A 19,638-nucleotide genomic window follows, 5' to 3' on the forward strand; every position below is an offset into this window, starting at 1 on the left:
CTTTCATCAGTGTCTTATAATTTTCTGCATACAGGTCTTTTGTCTCCTTAGGTAGGTTTATTCCTAGATATTTTATTCTTTTTGTTGCAATGGTAAATGGGAGTGTTTTCTTGATTTCACTTTCAGATTTTTCATCCTTAGTGTATAGGAATGCCAGAGATTTCTGTGCATTAATTTTGTATCCTGCTACTTTACCAAATTCATTGATTAGCTCTAGTAGTTTTCTGGTAGCATCTTTAGGATTCTCTATGTATAGTATCATGTCATCTGCAAAGAGTGACAGCTTTACTTCTTCTTTTCCAATTTGGATTCCTTTTATTTCCTTTTCTTCTCTGATTGCTGTGGCTGTGACTTCCAAAACTATGTTGAATAAGAGTGGTGAGAGTGGGCAACCTTGTCTTGTTCCTGATCTTAGTGGAAATGCTTTCAGTTTTTCACCATTGAGGACGATGTTGGCTGTAGGTTTGTCATATATGGCCTTTATTATGTTGAGGAAAGTTCCCTCTATGCCTACTTTCTGCAGGGTTTTTATCATAAATGGGTGTTGAATTTTGTCAAAAGCTTTCTCTGCATCTATTGAGATGATCATACGGTTTTTCTCCTTCAATTTGTTAATATGGTGTATCACGTTGATTGATTTGCGTATATTGAAGAATCCTTGCATTCCTGGAATAAACCCCACTTGATCATGGTGTATGATCCGTTTAATGTGCTGTTGGATTCTGTTTGCTAGTATTTTGTTGAGGATTTTTGCATCTATGTTCATCAGTGATATTGGCCTGTAGTTTTCTTTCTTTGTGACATCCTTGTCTGGTTTTGGTATCAGGGTGATGGTGGCCTTGTAGAATGAGTTGGGGAGTGTTCCTCCCTCTGCTATATTTTGGAAGAGTTTGAGAAGGATAGGTGATAGCTCTTCTCTAAATGTTTGATAGAATTCACCTGTGAAGCCATCTGGTCCTGGGCTTTTGCTTGTTGGAAGATTTTTAATCACAGTTTCAATTTCAGTGCTTGTGATTGGTCTGTTCATATTTTCTATTTCTTCCTGATTCAGTCTTGGCAGGTTGTGCCTTTCTAAGAATTTGTCCATTTCTTCCAGGTTGTCCATTTTATTGGCATAGAGTTGCTTGTAGTAATCTCTCATGATCTTTTGTATTTCTGCAGTGTCAGTTGTTACTTCTCCTTTTTCATTTCTAATTCTATTGATTTGAGTCTTCTCCTTTTTTTTCTTGATGAGTCTGGCTAATGGTTTATCAATTTTGTTTATCCTTTCAAAGAACCAGCTTTTAGTTTTATTGATCTTTGCTATCGTTTCCTTCATTTCTTTTTCATTTATTTCTGATCTGATTTTTATGATTTCTTTCCTTCTGCTAACTTTGGGGTTTTTTTGTTCTTCTTTCTCTAATTGCTTTAGGTGCAAGGTTAGGTTGTTTATTCGAGATGTTTCCTGTTTCTTAAGGTAGGATTGTATTGCTATAAACTTCCCTCTTAGAACTGCTTTTGCTGCATCCCATAGATTTTGAGTCGTCATGTCTCCATTGTCATTTGTTTCTAGGTATTTTTTGATTTCCTCTTTGATTTCTTCAGTGATCACTTCGTTATTAAGTAGTGCATTGTTTAGCCTCCATGTGTTTGTATTTTTTACAGTTCTTTTCCTGTAATTGATATCTAGTCTCATAGCGTTGTGGTCGGAAAAGATACTTGATACAATTTCAATTTTCTTAAATTTACCAAGGCTTGATTTGTGACCCAAGATATGATCTATCCTGGAGAATGTTCCATGAGCACTTGAGAAAAATGTGTATTCTGTTGTTTTTGGATGGAATGTCCTATAAATATCAATTAACTCCATCTCATTTAATGTATCATATAAAGCTTGTGTTTCCTTATTTATTTTCATTTTGGATGATCTGTCCATTGGTGAAAGTGGGGTGTTAAAGTCCCCTGCTATGAACGTGTTACTGTCGATTTCCCCTTTTATGGCTGTCAGTATTTGCCTTATGTATTGAGGTGCTCCTATGTTGGGTGCATAAATATTTACAATTGTTATATCTTCTTCTTGGATCGATCCCTTGATCATTATGTAGTGTCCTTCTTTGTCTCTTCTAATAGTCTTTGTTTTAAAGTCTATTTTGTCTGATATGAGAATTGCTACTCCAGCTTTCTTTTGGTTTCCATTTGCATGAAATACCTTTTTCCATCCCCTTACTTTCAGTCTGTATGTGTCTCTAGGTCTGAAGTGGGTCTCTTGTAGACAGGAAATATATGCGTCTTGTTTTTGTATCCATTCAGCCAATCTGTGTCTTTTGGTGGGAGCGTTTAGTCCATTTACATTTAAGGTAATTATCGATATGTATGTTCCCATTCCCATTTTCTTAATTGTTTTGGGTTCGTTATTGTAGGTCTTTTCCTTCTTTTGTGTTTCTTGCCTAGAGAAGTTCCTTTAGCAGTTGTTGTAGAGCTGGTTTGGTGGTGCTGAACTCTCTCAGCTTTTGCTTGTCTGTAAAGGTTTTAATTTCTCCATCAAATCTGAATGAGATCCTTGCTGGGTAGAGTAATCTTGGTTGCAGGTTTTTCTCCTTCAACACTTTCAATATGTCCTGCCACTCCCTTCTGGCTTGCAGTTTCTGCTGAAAGATCAGCTGTTAACCTTATGGGGATTCCCTTGTGTGTTATTTGTTGTTTTTCCCTTGCTGCTTTTAATATGTTTTCTTTGTATTTAATTTTTGACAGTTTGATTAATATGTGTCTTGGCGTATTTCTCCTTGGATTTATCCTGTATGGGACTCTCTGTGCTTCCTGGACTTGATTAACTATTTCTTTTCCCATATTAGGGAAGTTTTCAACTATAATCTCTTCAAATATTTTCTCAGTCCCTTTCTTTTTCTCTTCTTCTTCTGGAACCCCTATAATTCGAATGTTGGTGTGTTTAATGTTGTCCCAGAGGTCTCTGAGACTGTCCTCAGTTCGTTTCATTCTTTTTTCTTTATTCTGCTCTGCAGTAGTTATTTCCACTATTTTATCTTCCAGGTCACTTATCCGTTCTTCTGCCTCAGTTATTCTGCTATTGATCTCATCTAGAGTATTTTTCATTTCATTTATTGTGTTGTCCATCATTGTTTGTTTCATCTTTAGTTCTTCTAGGTCCTTGTTAACTGATTCTTGCATTTTGTCTATTGTATTTCCAAGATTTTGGATCATCTTTACTATCATTATTCTGAATTCTTTTTCAGGTAGACTGCCTATTTCCTCTTCATTTGTTAGGTCTGGTGGGTTTTTATCTTGCTCCTTCATCTGCTGTGTGTTTTTCTGTCTTTTCATTTTGCTTATCTTACTGTGTTTGGGGTCTCCTTTTTGCAGGCTGAAGGTTCGTAGTTCCTGTTGTTTTTTGTGTCTGTCCCCAGTGGCTAAGGTTGGTTCAGTGGGTTGTGTAGGCTTCCTGGTGGAGGGTACTAGTGCCTGTGTTCTGGTGGATGAGGCTGGATCTTGTCTTTCTGGTGGGCAGGTCCACGTCTGGTGGTGTGTTTTGGGGTGTCTGTAGACTTATTATGATTTTGGGCAGCCTCTCTGCTAATGGGTGGGGTTGTGTTCCTGTCTTGCTAGTTGTTTGGCATAGGATGTCCAGCACTGTAGCTTGCTGGTCGTTGAGTGAAGCTGGGTGCTGGCGTTGAGATGGAGATCTCTGGGAGATTTTCGCTGTTTGATATTATGTGCAGCTGAGAGGCCTCTTGTGGACCAGTGTCCTGAAGTTGGCTCTGCCACCTCAGAGGCACAGCACTGACTCCTGGCTGCAGCACCAAGAGCCTTTCATCCACAGGGCTCCTTAATTTGGGATGATCCGTTGTCTATTCATGTATTCCACAGATGCAGGGTACATCAAGTTGATTGTGGAGCTTTAATCCGCTGCTTCTGAGGCTGCTGGGAGAGATTTCCCTTTCTCTTCTTTGTTCTCACAGCTCCCAGGGGCTCAGCTTTGGATTTGGCCCCGCCTGTGCGTGTAGGTCGCCGGAGGGCGTCTGTTCTTTGCTCAGACAGGACGGGGTTAAAGGAGCCACTGATTCGGAGGCTCTGGCTCACTCAGGCCGGGGGGTTAGGGAGGGTCACGGAGTGCGGGGCGGGCCTGCAGCGGCAGAGGCCAGCGTGATGTTGCACAGCCGGAGGCACGCCGCGCGTTCTCCCGGGGGAGTTGTCCCTGGATCCCGGGACCCTGGCAGTGGCGGGCTGCACAGGCTCCCCGGAAGGGGTGTGGATAGTGACCTGTGCTCGCACACAGGCTTCTTGGTGGCGGCAGCAGCGGCCTTAGCGTCTCATGTCTGTCTCTGGGCTCCGCGCTTTTAGCTGCGGCTCGCGCCTGTCTCTGGAGCTCTCTTAAGCAGCGTTCTTAATCCCCTCTCCTCGTGCACCAGGAAACAAAGAGGGAAGAAAAAGTCTCTTGCCTCTTCGGCAGGTCCAGACTTTTCCCCGGACTCCCTCCCGTTTAGCCGTGGCGCACTAGCCCCTGCAGGCTGTGTTCACGCCGCCAACCCCAGTCCTCTCCCGGCGCTCCGACAGAAGCCGGAGCCTCAGCTCGCAGCCCAGCCCGCCCCGGCGTGTGAGCAGACAAGCCTCTCGGCTGGTGAGTGCCGGTCGGCCCTGATCCTCTGCGCTGGAATCTCTCCGCTTAGCCCTCCGCACCCCTGTTGCTGTGCTCTCCTCCGCGGCCCGGAAGCTCCCCCACTCCGCCACCCGAAGTCTTCGCCCGCGAAGGGGCTTCCTAGTGTATGGACACTTTTCCTCCTTCACAGCTCTCTCCCGCTGGTGCAGGACCCGTCCCTATCCTTTTGTCTCTGTTTATTTTTTTATTTTGCCCTAACCAGGTACGTGGGGGGTTCCTTGCCTTTTGGGAGGTCTGAGGTCTTCTGCCAGCGTTCAGTAGGTGTTCCGTAGGAGTTGTTCCACGCGTAGATGTATTTCTGGTGTATCTGTGGGGAGGAAGGTGATCTCCGCGTCTTACTCTTCCGCCATCTTCCCGGAAGTCCCCCATTTTTCTTAAAGTAAGAATGTTGAAAGAAGAAGCCAAAGGCAATATGATTTACATGACACCATATATAACCCAAAATATTATTATTATACATAATTGTGATTATCTACATTTGTGCTAAAAGCATAAACATTTTTATAAGATGGATATTTACCAAGTTCTTGACGGTGACTATCTTTCTCATTGTTGGTGAGACTGCAAAATGGGACAACCCTTACGGAAAACAATATGAGGTTTCCTCAAAAAATGAAAACTAGGGGCTTCCCTGGTGGTGCAGTGGTTGAGAATCTGCCTGCCAATGCAGGGGACACGGGTTCGAGTCACGGTCTGGGAAGATCCCACATGCCGCGGAGCAACTAGGTGCGTGAGGCACAACTACTGAGCCTGCGCGCCTGGAGCCTGTGCTCCGCAATGAGAGGCCGCGACAGTGAGAGGCCCACGCACCGCGATGAAGAGAGTGGCCTCCGCTCGCCACAACTAGAGAAAGCCCTCGCACAGAAATGAAGACCCAACACAGCCAAAAATAAATAAATAATAAATTTTTAAAAAATTAAAAATATAACTACCATGTGATCCAGCAGTCCCACTTTTGGGTTTGTATCCAAAAGAATTCAAAGCAGTATCTCAAACAGATACTTGCACACCCACATTCATCGTAACATTATCCAAAATACCCAAGATGTGAAGAAACCCAAATGTCCATCAACAGATGAACGGATAATGGGGTCTATAAATACAGTGAAATATGTCCTTCCTTGAAATAAAAGGAAACCATGTCTCATGCTACAACATGGATAAACCTCTAAGACGTTATGCTAAGTGAAATAAGCCACTCATAAAAGGACGTATCCTAGCCACTCACATGAAGTATCTAGAATAGTTAAAATCATAGAAACATACAAAGGTGATTGTCAAGATCTCAGGGAGGAGGAGGGAGAATTAGGGAGTCTCTGCTGTCCCAACCCCCGCCTGGGTCCTGGGGAAGGAATCAGAACTCAGAAGCAGGAGAAGAGGCTTTGGCCAGCAGGGAAGGGCGGGTGAGGCCCAGGGTGGATTCACAAAGGACCAGAGCATCTGAGTGCGTTAGGAGGAAGGGGCTTCAGAGGTGGGCCAGCACAGGCCATGACGGGGGCTAAGCAGGCTGCAAGGCGGGGCAGTTCGGGGAGACAGCAGGGGTCTGCGCCCTGCCCCTCATTGTTTGCTCGTCTCACCCTTATGAGCGGGTCATTTCCCCTGCTCTGATGATTCGAAGTCTCTGCCAGCACCCACAGGCCGGTGACTGAGGCCTCCACACTCCTCTGCACGGATCCCAGCTCCCACCCAGATCTGGGGCCACAGACACCTCTCCCCCGACCCTGCTGCCCCTGTGAGCAAGCTGTTCTTGTGAAATGCGGTCATAGTTTGTTAGGAGGAACTGTTTTATACGGGAATACAAATCAGTGTTGATGCCAATACACACACATGTCCAGCCATGGGTGGAAAGGGACGGGACAGTAGTTCTGGGGTGTCTTTGCACACCCATAGGCCCCTGAGGCCAGTCCCCACAGCCACAGCCAGATGGGTCCTCCTCCCTCAGTTGAACGAGATGCTGCTGCAGAGAAATCCCACAAGTTCCACAAAGGGGCCCAACTGTCATTACCCTTATCCACACCTTTCACGGGTGCCCCATGAATTTCCCTGCACCCATTCCCCTTGTTGCATCCTCATTGGGATTAAGAGGTAGCTGCCTCCACCACTCTGCACATTGCAATAATCCCAGCGGGACTAGAGGTTGTTCCCGCTACGATGAGGCAGACAGTCCTGTCCCCATGGCCAGGACTTTTCCTCTCTGTTCACGCCACCCACACAGGAAACCCTGGATGAGCGGAGGGTCATCCCAGCGCCGTCGCCTGGCCACTTCAGGGAAGCAGAGAGAAGCTCCATAATGACAAGGGCTGTCTCCAGGCTCCATCCTAGAAACTGGTGAGTGTCCAGAGGGCTGAAAGGCACAAAAGCAGCTCTGCCTCCCCAGAAGGTTCAGGGATGCAGAAGATGGTACAGAGGCCCCAGAAGGCCCCTAGCCAAGCAGGCTTTAGAGAAGGGGATGATGAGGGGGTCTATGGGGAGAGTGAGAGCTGTGCGTTCCCAGGGCCAGCCTGAGGAGTCCTTGTCTATGTGGAGGAAAGGTTCGGCCACCTGTAGATCCAGAGCTCCTGTGACCTCCCTCATCCTTCCTTCCTCTCTGGATCGCTCTCTGTGGAGCAGCGCAACACGAGCAAGATGACAGTGGCCTGAGAGCATTTCCCACCAAGACGATCTTTATTCACAATTGATATACATCACTCCAAAGGTCCTGCTCCACACACACCTGGCCACACCCACCTCCCCCACCTCCCTAACCTCCCACAATCCCGCTCCCCCTCCCCGCCCTGGTGGTCCTGCCCTCCCTCCCTTCCCCCCACATCATCCAGGGTCAGCACTGGGATGAGGAGGAGCCCCTAGGCTCCCCTGGCGGCCGCCCTGGGCCTCGCCCTGGAGGGCCAGCCCAGCTGTTCCCTACTGACTGCAGTGCTTCTTCCACTTCCTACTCTTCTCAGTGACACACGGGTCACACTTTCTTTTTCTCGGCTGTGAGGGGCGAGCAGGCCCCAGAGCCAAGCCTGGCCTCCCAGACACCCCGAGGCCAGCCCCGGGGATGGGCAGCTTCTCAGCAGCGGCTGGGCGTCCACACAGAGCCCGCTTCCTCGACTTGGGAGCGGCTGGTGGAGCTGGGCTGAGGCCTCTTCTCTGATGGGAGGGGGCGTGGGGAGCACTCTGGGCCCCCCAACCTCCAGGGGAGGCCAGGCCTGAGGCATGGGCAGGACTCTGGGACACCCAGCCAGGCAGTAGGCTCTGCAGAGAGCCGAACAGGAAGGCCAGGCTGGGGAGCTCCTCGTCATCATCACTGGAGCCGTCCCTGGGCCCTCGGGCCTCCCGAACAGGAGAGGCCTCTCTGAGAACAGACGCATCCCTGGGTCCCCGTAGAGGGCCAGCGCGCCTTTGACCCTGGGGAGGGGAGGGCGGTCCGGCCCAGAATGGAGAGACCTCCTGAGGTCCTCGAGAGGGAACAAAGGCTTTGGGCCTGCACAGGCCAGCGTCTGTTTGGATGAGCCTATGAGGAGCCTCAGAATCGATCTCTGGTGGGCAGGCTTCATCACTGACCCCTAGATGGGGGTCTTGGTCATGCCTCTGGGCACGTTGGCCGGCGTCGGACTCAGAAGGACTTGAGCGCGTTCCGGGTGCGCTGTGACTCGGGGCTGCCCGCACACCCTCGTCCTCTTTCAAGGCCAGGAGTCGTTTCTGCACCAGCTGGTAGGAGGGAGGAGGACAGTGTTGGCTCCACACACACATGTGAGAGGAGGAGCCCTGGGCAGTGGGACAATGGCCCTTGGGGGAAGGAGGGGACGGGGGACCCCAGGACTCGAATCCAGATACAGACACTGTGGCATTCCTGCCATCCTCCTGCACCTTATTCCCAGCTTTGTGCCCTTCCCTCCCCTCCCGGCTCCCCATCCTCTCCTTCCTTTCACCCTGCACTGCACCCACCCCAAAACGGGCCCTTCCCCATGCCAGGCCTCCCAGGCAGGGGAGGGATGGACAGCGCCAGGTGGCCCTCCAGTTCTGGGGCCCTACCTCTCCCCTGTTCACTGGGGTCCCTCCGTGCCCTGGTCTTCCTGGGTGTCCCTTGTCTCCCGTGTTCTACCGGGGATCCCTCCCTCCTCTGGCTCCCCTGGGTCATATGGGTTCCCCTGTCCCCTGGATCCGCTGGGGTTCCCCTCCCGTGGGGTCCCCTGGCTCCCTGAGTGTCCCTCTCTCTCCCCTGGCTCACTTCTTCTGGCGTGAGCCCTTCCTCCTGCTCCAGCTCTTCCACTAGGGCCAAGAGATCCAGCTGTGGGTCTGGGGAAAGCAATTCTGCCAGGAATCGAGGGTGAATGACTGCCTCCACCTCGGACAGAAAGAAGAGGCTGTGAGCATCCTTGGCCAGGAGTGGCCTGTGAGACGAGAAGACCCGGAGGGAAAGTGAAAAGCAGAGACCCACCCCACTCTCCTCCACAAGGCGGGGATGGTCAGCACACACACACACACACACACACACGCACGCACACACACGCACACACACACGCACATACACAGTCACACACAAAAGAGCACATATACAGAGGCACATACACAGACACACAAAGGCATACACACAGAGAGACACAAACACGTACACACATACATCTGCGTAAACCTCCCCTAACACCAGGCTCAGGAACAAGGAGCTGAGCTTAAGTCCCAACGGCCTGAGCAGAACCCAGATCTTGGGTGCTGAGTGTTCCATGCCCTGGCATCTTGTAGATCCCAGGCTCCAGGCCTAGCCTACCTTGGTGACAAAGTCCTCCTGGGAACACAGCTTGTCAATGTAGCTCAAGAGGCCCGGGTCGGAGTAGATGCCGTCCTCTTCCTGCTTCAGCTCATTTCCGTCCTCTCCACCTTCTGCATCTGACTCGCCTGTGGCTGAGTGGACGGGCCCCACCAGCGCATCCATGATGTCCATATACTCCCTCACAGCCTCAGGGGGAATCTCCTTGGGTGCCTTGGGCTCCGGGGGCTGCTGGGACCTGTGTGGCTCTGGGCAGGAGGGCTGGGCCCTGGGGCCGGACATCCTGGGAGCACAGGCTGAGGCAGAGCGGGAGGAAGGGAAGGAAGGTGAGGGACTCCCGGTCCACCTCCTGACCACCGAGCACACGTTGGTGAGGGCATTGTTTGGGGGACATTGATGTGGGTGTGGGGGGGTCAGGACCACCTGAAGCCTCATGTGCTGTTGGAGAGGGGAGGTAAGGGGGGCATCTAAGAGAGTCACAAGTAAGGAAGTGGGGAACCTCCAATTTTCTAGGGGTTTCCCCAACAAGCCCACTTCCTAGGCAGACTTTGTGTGGGGTCCTTTGACAGGGAGGTGTGAGAGGAGTTACAAAACTGACCAAGTCAATACCCCGCAGTGACAAAGGGCAGCTGAGACCCCACGCCCCCACCCCCTGCCTCGGTGGCTGTTTCGGTTGAAAGACCAATGCCCCTGTCTTGAAGGAAAAGGATCCACGTGGGGACAGTGGCCCACCCTAGGCCCCTGTTACCTGTGCCTTCAACTCCAGTGGGAACCTGGGTGCCTGGCTGAAGGCCCACTTTCGGGGCTGGGGGCCCCCGAGGATCCAGCTTCGGTGGGGCTGGAGGAGGCAGGTCCTGCGCGCACTGCATCCACTGCCCCTTCTGAATCTGCATCTCCTCCTCGGCCTCAAATTCCACGAACCTGGGGGATGACGGAGGCACAGGCCACCCTGAGAAGAAGGCCTGGGTTCTGGAGCCCAACAAAGGCAGCCAAGGATGAGGGATTGGGAGAGGATGTGCCTTGGGGCTGTCAAGGCCCTGTGAGGTGCTGTCAACAGCAGAGAGCTGCTCCTGGAACTGATACAAGATCTGGGACCCTTCCTGCCTCACCAGCACTGGAGGCCATTCAACAGCATAGACCCAGGTCGCTGAATCGAACCAGGTCAACGGGACACTTGGCTGACCCAGGGGGCACCCTCCTCACCCCGTCCCCATCCAGAACCACATGAAGGGCTGACAGCCAGAGGCTGGAACAGGTGTGTGTTCCCCACAGGGGTCCTTGCCCGAATCCAGGACCCTGGGCTGGGACTGAGAGTCCTGGAACATAGACCTGGAGACAGGGCCCAGGAGAGGCAGGGCGACGTGGATGCTGAGCTCAGAGGAGAGGCCTTCCTTTCCTCTGAGAGGCGCTCGTTGGTTTGCTTTTCTTTCTTAAACCAAGGGGATTACCATGGAGCAAACAACGGAAGGGCCAGAGACCCTCGGGCTGACGACAGCTGGCTTCCCCAGCCTCTTCAGGGATGCCAGTGTACCCACTCAGGCCACTTTTCATGAGGAGAGGGGGTCCCAAATCTATGTCAGTGGCCGCCAGCCACCCACCACTAAGGAAGCAGCAGGCTGGCGGGTGGAGCTCTTTCCCCGGCTCAGCCCATATGGCAGGAGTTGGACCCCAACTGGACTCACAGCGTCACCCTGCCCCATCCTGAGACCTTCATGTCAAGGCAAGGGTAGGTCAAAATCAGGGGAGGGCAGAGCTCCTGGTGGAGGAAGGACAGAAGACCCAAACTCTCAAGGTGAGGGAGGGGTTTCTGGAGGACAGTAGGGCCTCTGGGCTGCGGGGCCCCTGTTCTGAGTGACAGCCCTTCTCCTTTGTCCTCTCTGATGAGCACCCCCACGGCCAGACCCTGCCCTCACCCACTCGCCTCAGCCTCCACGCAGCCCCTGGGCCCAGGGCGCTGACTCACTTTTCCGCTATCTTGTAGTAGATCATCCGGTCAACGTTGCTTATGCGCTGCCATTCCTGCGCGGCCCTGCACAGTGCCTCCTCCAGCGTCATGGTGGGCTTCAGGCGGGCCATGGATCGAAGCACTGGGCTGTAAGACCTTGGGGTCAGTGTCCGTGCCCAGCCCAGCCCCCACCTGCCTGACCCCACCTGCCAATGTGGACCACACATCACTCAACGCAGCATGACTGAGCAACAGGAGGGTGAGAGGCAGGTGTCTGGGAGGGCAAAGACAAGCCTTCCCGGCTACTGCTGTCACCGCCTCACACTCACTCGAGGATGACCATCCACTCCCAGGCTACAGCTGGGACACTGTGCCTTGGGGAGCTCTTTTCCTCTTCAAGGCTGCCTTTTCATAAGAAAAATCACTATCATCAATGAGACGTGGCATGTGCCAGGCCATCTGCTAACACTCCATAGATTAGCCCAAGGAGTCTTCTGCACGGTCCTCTGAGTGAAGTGTGATTGTCCCCTTTTTACGAGGGACCGGAGGTTTAGGATGGAAATGCTGCCAGGCTCACAGCTCTAGTGGGAGAGAGCCCACGCCCTTAGGAGAGCTCTACCATCACCCTGTTCCTAGTGGAATTCTCCACAACAACGAAGTCGAGGCGTGCATTAAGCGCTCGCCTGGGCCCCGCACTCCTCCCCCTCCTCCGAAGTGACCTCCCCCTGCCATGTACATCAAGTCCTGTATGAAAGGAGACCGCACCACAGGAGAGTGCGGCATCCACTCCTTGGCTCCTCACCTTACACCACGACCCTCTCTGACTGCAAGTCTTCAGTCCATATTACCATGAGAATCATGGAAGAGCAAGTTGGCTAGACTCTCAGGGTGGTGGGGTCAGTTGAGATGAGGCACATTTCAGTCATGATGTCATGGACTGGGCGGCTCACCCATATGACCGACAATGTGCCTTCTCATAGCATGGACATCGCCCTCAGACCTTGCTTCCAGTATCCCTAGAAACCTAACCTGCGAGTCCATCCCCAGGTCCTCTTTATCTAAAAGCTCCGATAAGCTCACGACCCCTTGAGCATTCACTCACATGAGAAAGCAGGACAGAGCTTCTGCATCAGGACTCTGGGGAAGGTGTCTCCAGGCCAGTGGTTTGAGGCGCTGCCAACGTCGGAAGTTACTGTACACGCTCTGGGGGTTAGAGCAGTCACCCTGCGAGGCGTAGGGCTGGTTGGTGGCCAGGCTGCCCTCCCTGGAAGTGCCATGTGGCCAAGGCCCAGAGTTCACTGGGCGAATGATAGGGGCCAGCTGGGCAGCTGGTGGTGGAGCTTGAGGAGGAAAGCCTGGGGTCCAGCCTCCCTTGCCAGCCTGAGTAACTCCAACAGCTGGAGCAGTCACAATGGTCTCCATCGCAGGGGGTGCTAAGAATACGGGTGCAGGACATGCAGCAGTCCCGCTGAGGGCCCCTGGAGCGCTCCAGGTGAGGGGGCCCTGAGTTATGATAAAGGTCTGAGTCTGGGGGACCTCCACTCGCCTCCCTTGTGACCTGACTTGGACAGTGAGGTTGCAAGCCCCAGGGGCACTGGGTCCACGGCCACCATTAGCCACCAAAGGCGTCGTGGGGAAAGCTGGCAGCAGCAGGCTGCTGCCAGGAGGGAATGCTGGGGTGATGGGAGGTGGCAGGTGCTGCCCCCAGGGTGGCCGGTCCTGGGGGCCAGGAATGGGTGGAGGATAGAGCACTGCCATGAAATCAGACAAGGAGGCACCAGGGTTCATGATGACATCCGTTCCCAGCACTGGAGCTGCTGTTGAGGCAAAGGAAAGGAGTGAATGGAGCAGGAGAAGGGGCCAGTGGGACAGAGGCTTTCTGCGGCATCAGAGTGTAAGTCTCCACAGGTGAGAGACACCTGGACAAGGGAAACTGCAGCGTGCAAATGTCTTCAAGTGCTTTTCATGCCCTGACCTACAGTTGAGAATTATTCCACTGGGGACCCCGCGCCCATCCACCAAGGTCCCTGACCCCTGCCTGCCGAGAAGAAATTGCCTCAACAAGCACTCACTTGGAGAGCCTCCCTAAGGCGCCCCCTGGCAGCTAAGCCTCACAGGCTGTCTCCCAAGACCTGGAACTGTGTGGACATCCGCTCTGTGAGAAATGCCCCTCAGCCGGCGTACCAGCAGGTAGGGACCTTCTGCAAGGTAGGTTCTAGGCACCCAAAGGCACTGTGTAAAATATTAGGGCCCCACCTCCTGCTCAGTCCTCCTTTTCCTGACGCTCAGTATAAATCCCCTCTTTCTTGCCTAGGCTCACAAAACAAAACAAAACAAAATGCTGGAAAATATCCCTCTAATGGAATCCTGATACAAACCCATAACACTGGCCCAGAATGCACCTGCATCTCAGAACAACCCACAGCAGGTACGTAACATGGGCCAGGTCCTGCCACCCCCTTTCCAGTGCCCAGAGTCACTGTCATCACTCAGGAGTTCTCTTCCTAGGAGGTGGGGGGGGTCTGAGAAGTAGGCGCATGTCCCTTGGATCCTGTCATTTCACAGCCAGTGATGGCTGCAGAGGATTAAACAAGGGCCAGGGAATTGTCATGTTACATTGGTCGTGGGAGTATAGACCGCCGGTGGTCCTTCCCCTTCCAGCTCCCAATAACGGAGAGACAATCTGATAAGCAAGCATAAGCCAGGTGCCATGGCGACCAACTTGTCTGAAACACATTCCCGTTCAGGAGAACAAGGTACACACCACGGTGCACCTAATTAACCAGAATAGGTGTCATAGGACGTTTAATAGTAACACAGAAGATCGTCTTCCTGACCCTGGGCTACACTCCTTCCCCCTTTAAAAGAGGAAGCAGCCTTCCTAGACATTCCACCCGAAACAAGCCCTCTCCACATCTGTTCCCTGTCCATGAAGGAGTGACATGAAATATGAACAAACTCTTCCTCTCAAGGCAGCCTGAGGGTCCACCATGAGATACTGGACCACAAAAGGAAGAACAATTCAGAGCAACTCAGGAACCTGAGCCCTCTCTTGGCTGAAGTTACACGGTTGCCCATCTCCTGTTGAATCCAAGGCAACAGTTACCTGAACTGAGAAGTGAGCTCTGGGCTGGGAGGAGTGGATGAGGTGTGGGCTGCGGCAGTTAGAGTAACCTCCTTCCTAGCTCTCGGAGAGGACACTTCACTGCAGGTGTGGCCACACACAGCCCCATTGAATAGTTTTCTCACCGAGACCATCTCTCCCCAGGGCCCCCTGAGATACAGTATGCTCCTGTTCAAATCCCTTTGAAAGATATGGTGAGGCAAGCTTCAGGTACCTCAGGAACACAATACAGGTCTAGGCTTTCCTCATGACCCTCCCTGTGTCACCACCAGGACATCACACACATCCTTACACACACGTTTCAAAGTGGCTTGTCTCCCTTCTAGAAACAATCAACCGTCTGCTGCCATCCTTTCTCCATAGCCAGGGCAGTTCCTCTTGATCCACCTCCAATGACCCCTCCTCCCCAGTGCAGTCTCAGGTTTCTTCAGGCTCCCCAGTCTCCCCAGGTGAAATGTCGCTGTGGGTCCAGTGCTCTCTTCTCCCTCTACTTCAGTCCAACTATGTGCCCACAGTGAAGTGTCATGTATGAACCCGAAGGATGTGAGAGATGGCAGGGTCTCTGGGAACACCCCCCCAGCCTATAGGCTTACCTCCTTCTGAAGCCATCCTGCAGGCTTGGGCACGGACTACTGCTGCCTGGTAGCCTCAATGAGAAACGTCAAGACCAGGACCCAGAGAGCGACCTGCTTCAGCAGTTGCTCAGGATCCAAGGAGAGCCACGTTTACATTTAAACAGTAGCATGTGGGCTGAAACGTTCTGCAGTGGGGGAGGGGCAGACGGCACGTGGGTCCCGGTGAGGTGGGGTGGGGGGACATTCCACGAGGGCTCTGGGAGGTAGGCAAGAACCGGAAGTTCCTTCCACCTCACACAGTGGCAACACAATTGGCGTGTGCCTCTTTAGGCAGTTTATAAACTTTTTGATTCACGGCACCGACGTTGGACATGACGGTCCCTTCCTTTCACGTCTTTATCCATCAACCTAGTTTTGTGTCCCTCAACACACTCTGCTTCCTACCTGGCTCTTGACTTACTTCAACAGAGACTAGACTTTCTGAACAAAATACCCAAGTGTTAGTCTGATAAACACTTGGGGACTTATGGCCACATGGAAGTGAGTATTTGAAATTAGGATTGTCTCAGCAGATCCAGTGTCTTTGACTGCTGTATGTACATCACTCCTAAGGAAGTGGTCCTTGTGCTCCAACCAACATCCAGCAGGACCAGCCTTACTAATGATCCTTTGTGCTGGAAAGCCCCCGTCCATCAAAAAGCTGTCATGCAGCCCCCATGTCCAAGACCAGAATTCACTAAATGTCTTTCTCATAGTATTCCATGGTTGTTAAAGATTTAGTTTTTTACCTTGTAAATGATTTTAGTATAATATTTTAAGCGAGTAACACCTTCTCATGGTTCAAAATTAAATTGTGCAAAATGGAATATGCAGTGGCGAGTCCTCCTCCCACCTCTTTCCCCTGTCAACCCAATCCTCTTTCCCGGAGGAAACCAGTGTTCTCTCTTTCATTAAAATCTTCCCAGAGATATTCATGCAACTAAAAATGAAGGCGATCTATTTTCATAGAGGAGCGGACTGTTAGGAAACTTGTCAAGGGAGATGAAAGCTGAAAACCTCAGAAGATGGCAACCAAGTCTCTTGGGAGACGAGATTCACTGACTGCTGTAGCAGCAGTAGAACTCCTACTGATTGTGGGGTGTTGGGGAGGGAAACAGAGGTTTAGAAGGACTGTTCCACAGTGTGAAAAAGACTCCTGTTGGTGCTTAAGAAGTTCCTTGCCCCTTGTCAGGAGAAATTGACTCAGAAGAAGATGAGAAGATAAGGTGAGAATATTTCAAGCAACATCATGGTGAACTTTATATCTAAGGAAACTCCTGTTGGGGACTGAAAAAAATAAACGATTTGTGAATATCGCTCAGTACTGGAACTTTTATAATGAAGGAAAACTTAAATGATTTTCAACCAATAACTTCATATTAGAGGGATGGTGAGGCAAAATATTGTACCCAGGCACTCGAGAAAGGCAGGCTTCCTTGTTGCTTCCTCCCTTTGTTCAGTCATTCAACCAATTATTTACAAGATTCGCACTCATAACTCTGATACAGTATTTGAAGGACTCTTCTCAAGGCCACTGATACAAAAATTGCACTGTGCAAAAATTAGCCAGTCCCAATTCTGCAGTCTCTTTGGTAATACTTCAAAATCCTACACCCCAGAGACAGAGATAATCAAATTAGCCCAAATGTAATTTGGGAAGACCAGTCACAGAAGGGAATATCTAAAAGTCCTTTGGATCATGATCTCTGACTATTCCTGCACAGAGGCTGGGGGCAGGCATTGACTACTGAGAAAAAACATCTCTGGACATGCATCACAAGCCTCAGAAGACAGTTCATCTTCCACACAATCACAAAACATTAAAGAAACGAAGAGATAACATGTTTGTGTCTTGTGGAGTTTTCAAGTCTGTGCACTTGGAAGTGCTTAGTGCTGTTAGATGTGAGGGGTCTTCAGGGGCATCCTGTTGAGTGAGGAATGCTCTAATCTTGCGACTGACCAGAAAGCGGATCTGATGATTGAAGTTTCTTTGGGAAGTATTACAAAGTCAGGTCAGTAAGTTGATCCCGCTACTATTTTTGTTGTTGTTGTTGTTGTTGTCAACCGAAATTCTGCAAGATATTATTAAAAAAGGAGGGAGGGAAAGTAAAATTATTCCCATACTACCTGCTATGTTGAAATTGGCCCAGATTGTCAACTCTTTCTCAAAATTATTTAAAAAAAACCCAAGCCCGTACAAAGGAAACAGCTGTAAATCAACATTTATTGAACAACCTCCATGTCTTAAATACACTGAGAAAAAATATTCTAGTAGAGTAAAATGCGTTGCAGAAACTCTAGGAACGGAGTCAGGAGACAGTATCTTAAGAGTGTTTCCCAGGTCTGAAATTCTTTGCTAGAATTGTTCTTTAACGGAAACTTCAGGCTTGCTAGGCAAAAGGACCTACTGCTTTTTGAAAGGCATAAACAAGAACCAAGGAACTGCAGTCCAAAGGGCATGAAAGCACTTGCCCCAATTTGAGGCTACTGTGCTTACAGCGGAGCTCTCCACAACGCTTTGTAGCTGAGTGCATGGGTTTCACGTGTGCAATATAAAAATCACAAGTGCACATCTCACAAGAGCTGGTTTTAAGAAGAGACCGTCACGAAAGTTCCCGGCGAGGAGCGTCGCCAGTCAAGTTGCGCAGCGTGCCCGACCCTCCATTTCTCTCCTCTCCTGCAGAGACCGCCTGGAGCAGATGCCCGCGCTCCCCGCGCCTAGACGCCTGCGCACGCCTGCGCACGCCCACTGGGGCGGGGCTCTCGGGCACGCGGACCGCCGTCCTCCAACGGCTCCCAGCGTCTGTTGGGGCAGTTTGCTCCGGAAGACAGGAGCGCATGCGCGAGCGCGGACGGTGGGGCCTCAACGGCCGTCAGGCGGCGGAGGGGCCTGTCATGGCGGCCTCTAGGGTCAGTTATAGGAATCCTGAGGTAAGGGGTACGGGCACTTTTCACCCCTCAGGTGTCACCGCTCTGTGCTGTTGTTCACCCTGTGGGTTATTTGTGCCCTTGTCCGTGTAAGGAGACTCGCCACAATGTGGATTCACGCCCCCATAGAGCTCGATTCCCTTGAGGTGTTTACCCCAGGGTTATTGGCACGGCTGGGGAGCCGGCTGCATGAAGGGTTCCGTGACTGCGGGGCCTCCAGTGGGGGGTAAATAGTGTGTGCGAGCTCTTCAACAGGTGCCGTGCTAGTCTGCGCGTTGTGAAGAGTACAAAAGCTAGAGGGAAGTTCTTGCGAGTTGAAAACCCTCATCTGCTTCCAGAGGTGTAGCTCAGGTGATTGGAAAATGCGTGAAGATCGAGGGAACACACTCATAGTTTCACTAGTGCCTTCCTTCTTATCATAAAAACATCAATCAACACTTATGTTCAAACTGCATTCTTTTGTCAGCGATGGGAGCAGCTTTGCTGAATGTGGTAATAAACATGTATTTTTACATGTTTATTACCTGATGTCAAATCCTGACTGATTTGCAAGCATAGATGGGGTCTGTACATATTTAATTGGTTGGTGGGAATCTGATGTGTAGTCACATGTGCGGGTTGGTTTTGTCTGTGGTTATTTGTCTTTGAAGGGAGGTCATGTCTGTGTTTTTGTGAGTGTGTAAGAGTGAGTGTTGTATTTGGAGGGTGTTGGGATGTGACGCAGGCATACTCAAGGAGTTGGTGGTTAGGTGTTTGTAATTTGGTGTTTGGGGAATATGTTTACATGTGTTCTTTTCTCCCATGAATTTGGGGATTTGTGTGTATCGAATGGTGGATTGGGAAGGATTATCTGCGTATGCATAAGGGCAATGTCAGGAGAAGTAGTGGTGTATATTACTTTGGGTGTCCAGTCTGTTTATTTTGTGTATTTGGGGAATGTAGGCTGATCATTTGTGTATTCAGGGCATGTTGTATGGTTATGGGGTGTTTGAGTGTGTGCATTTTCAGGAGCTGTCTATGTATATTTGGATGTGTAGAGGGCAAGTCTGTGACTATTTTATGGGACTGGTGGATGTTGTATATGTAGGTATGTTGTGTTTGTATGATTCTGTATTCTGCAAGATGGCAGAGTTAATTCTGTGTGAGAGGTTGGGAATGTGGTGTTGTGTATACGCCAGTAGTGTGGTACTGTATGTGTATTTGGAAGAAAGGGCGTATAGGGTGATGTTATTGCATATTTGTAGTGTACTGGGTAATTGTGGTTGTATTTGGGACTTGTGGAGAGTTGTGTGTTAAATGAGTTTGTGTGAGTATTCAAGGCTCATGGCCACTTGGAGGAATATTTGCTGATGCTGTGCAGTTGTAATTTTCAGTAGGAGCCTCTTAGGCTTATGTATTTTGGGAAGTGAGTGTATGTGTATCTGATAGAGAGGTGGGGTTCTATGTTTCTACAGGGAAGATGGACAATTGCATTTATATGTATTAGAAATATGTGATACCGGTATTTGTTAGTACTTGTATATGTGTGAGCTGGCTGATAGCTAGGGATAATTTGATATATGGAAGTTGTTTCATAAATGGTTTGCTGGAGATATTTCCATGTATCTTACTTGTGTATTCTAATCC

The 19,638-nt window shown here is 50.6% G+C and overlaps 1 protein-coding gene across 1 annotated transcript; it reads right to left on the reverse strand.

Annotated features, from left to right (window-relative positions):
• Positions 1–7,552: 7,552 nt before the first annotated feature.
• Positions 7,553–15,079, reverse strand: LOC132522686 (NUT family member 2G-like). Its single transcript, XM_060153233.1, has 8 exons — positions 15,064–15,079; positions 12,449–13,163; positions 11,365–11,493; positions 10,183–10,322; positions 9,402–9,697; positions 8,865–8,981; positions 8,198–8,344; positions 7,553–8,041 (listed from the first exon to the last, which is right to left on the reverse strand). Exons 1-8 carry the CDS (start codon positions 15,077–15,079, stop codon positions 7,553–7,555), a joined length of 2,049 nt encoding a protein of 682 aa, XP_060009216.1.
• Positions 15,080–19,638: the final 4,559 nt, after the last annotated feature.

This window comes from Lagenorhynchus albirostris, chromosome 7 (genome assembly GCF_949774975.1).
Source record: "Lagenorhynchus albirostris chromosome 7, mLagAlb1.1, whole genome shotgun sequence".
NCBI classification, from domain to species: domain Eukaryota; kingdom Metazoa; phylum Chordata; class Mammalia; order Artiodactyla; family Delphinidae; genus Lagenorhynchus; species Lagenorhynchus albirostris.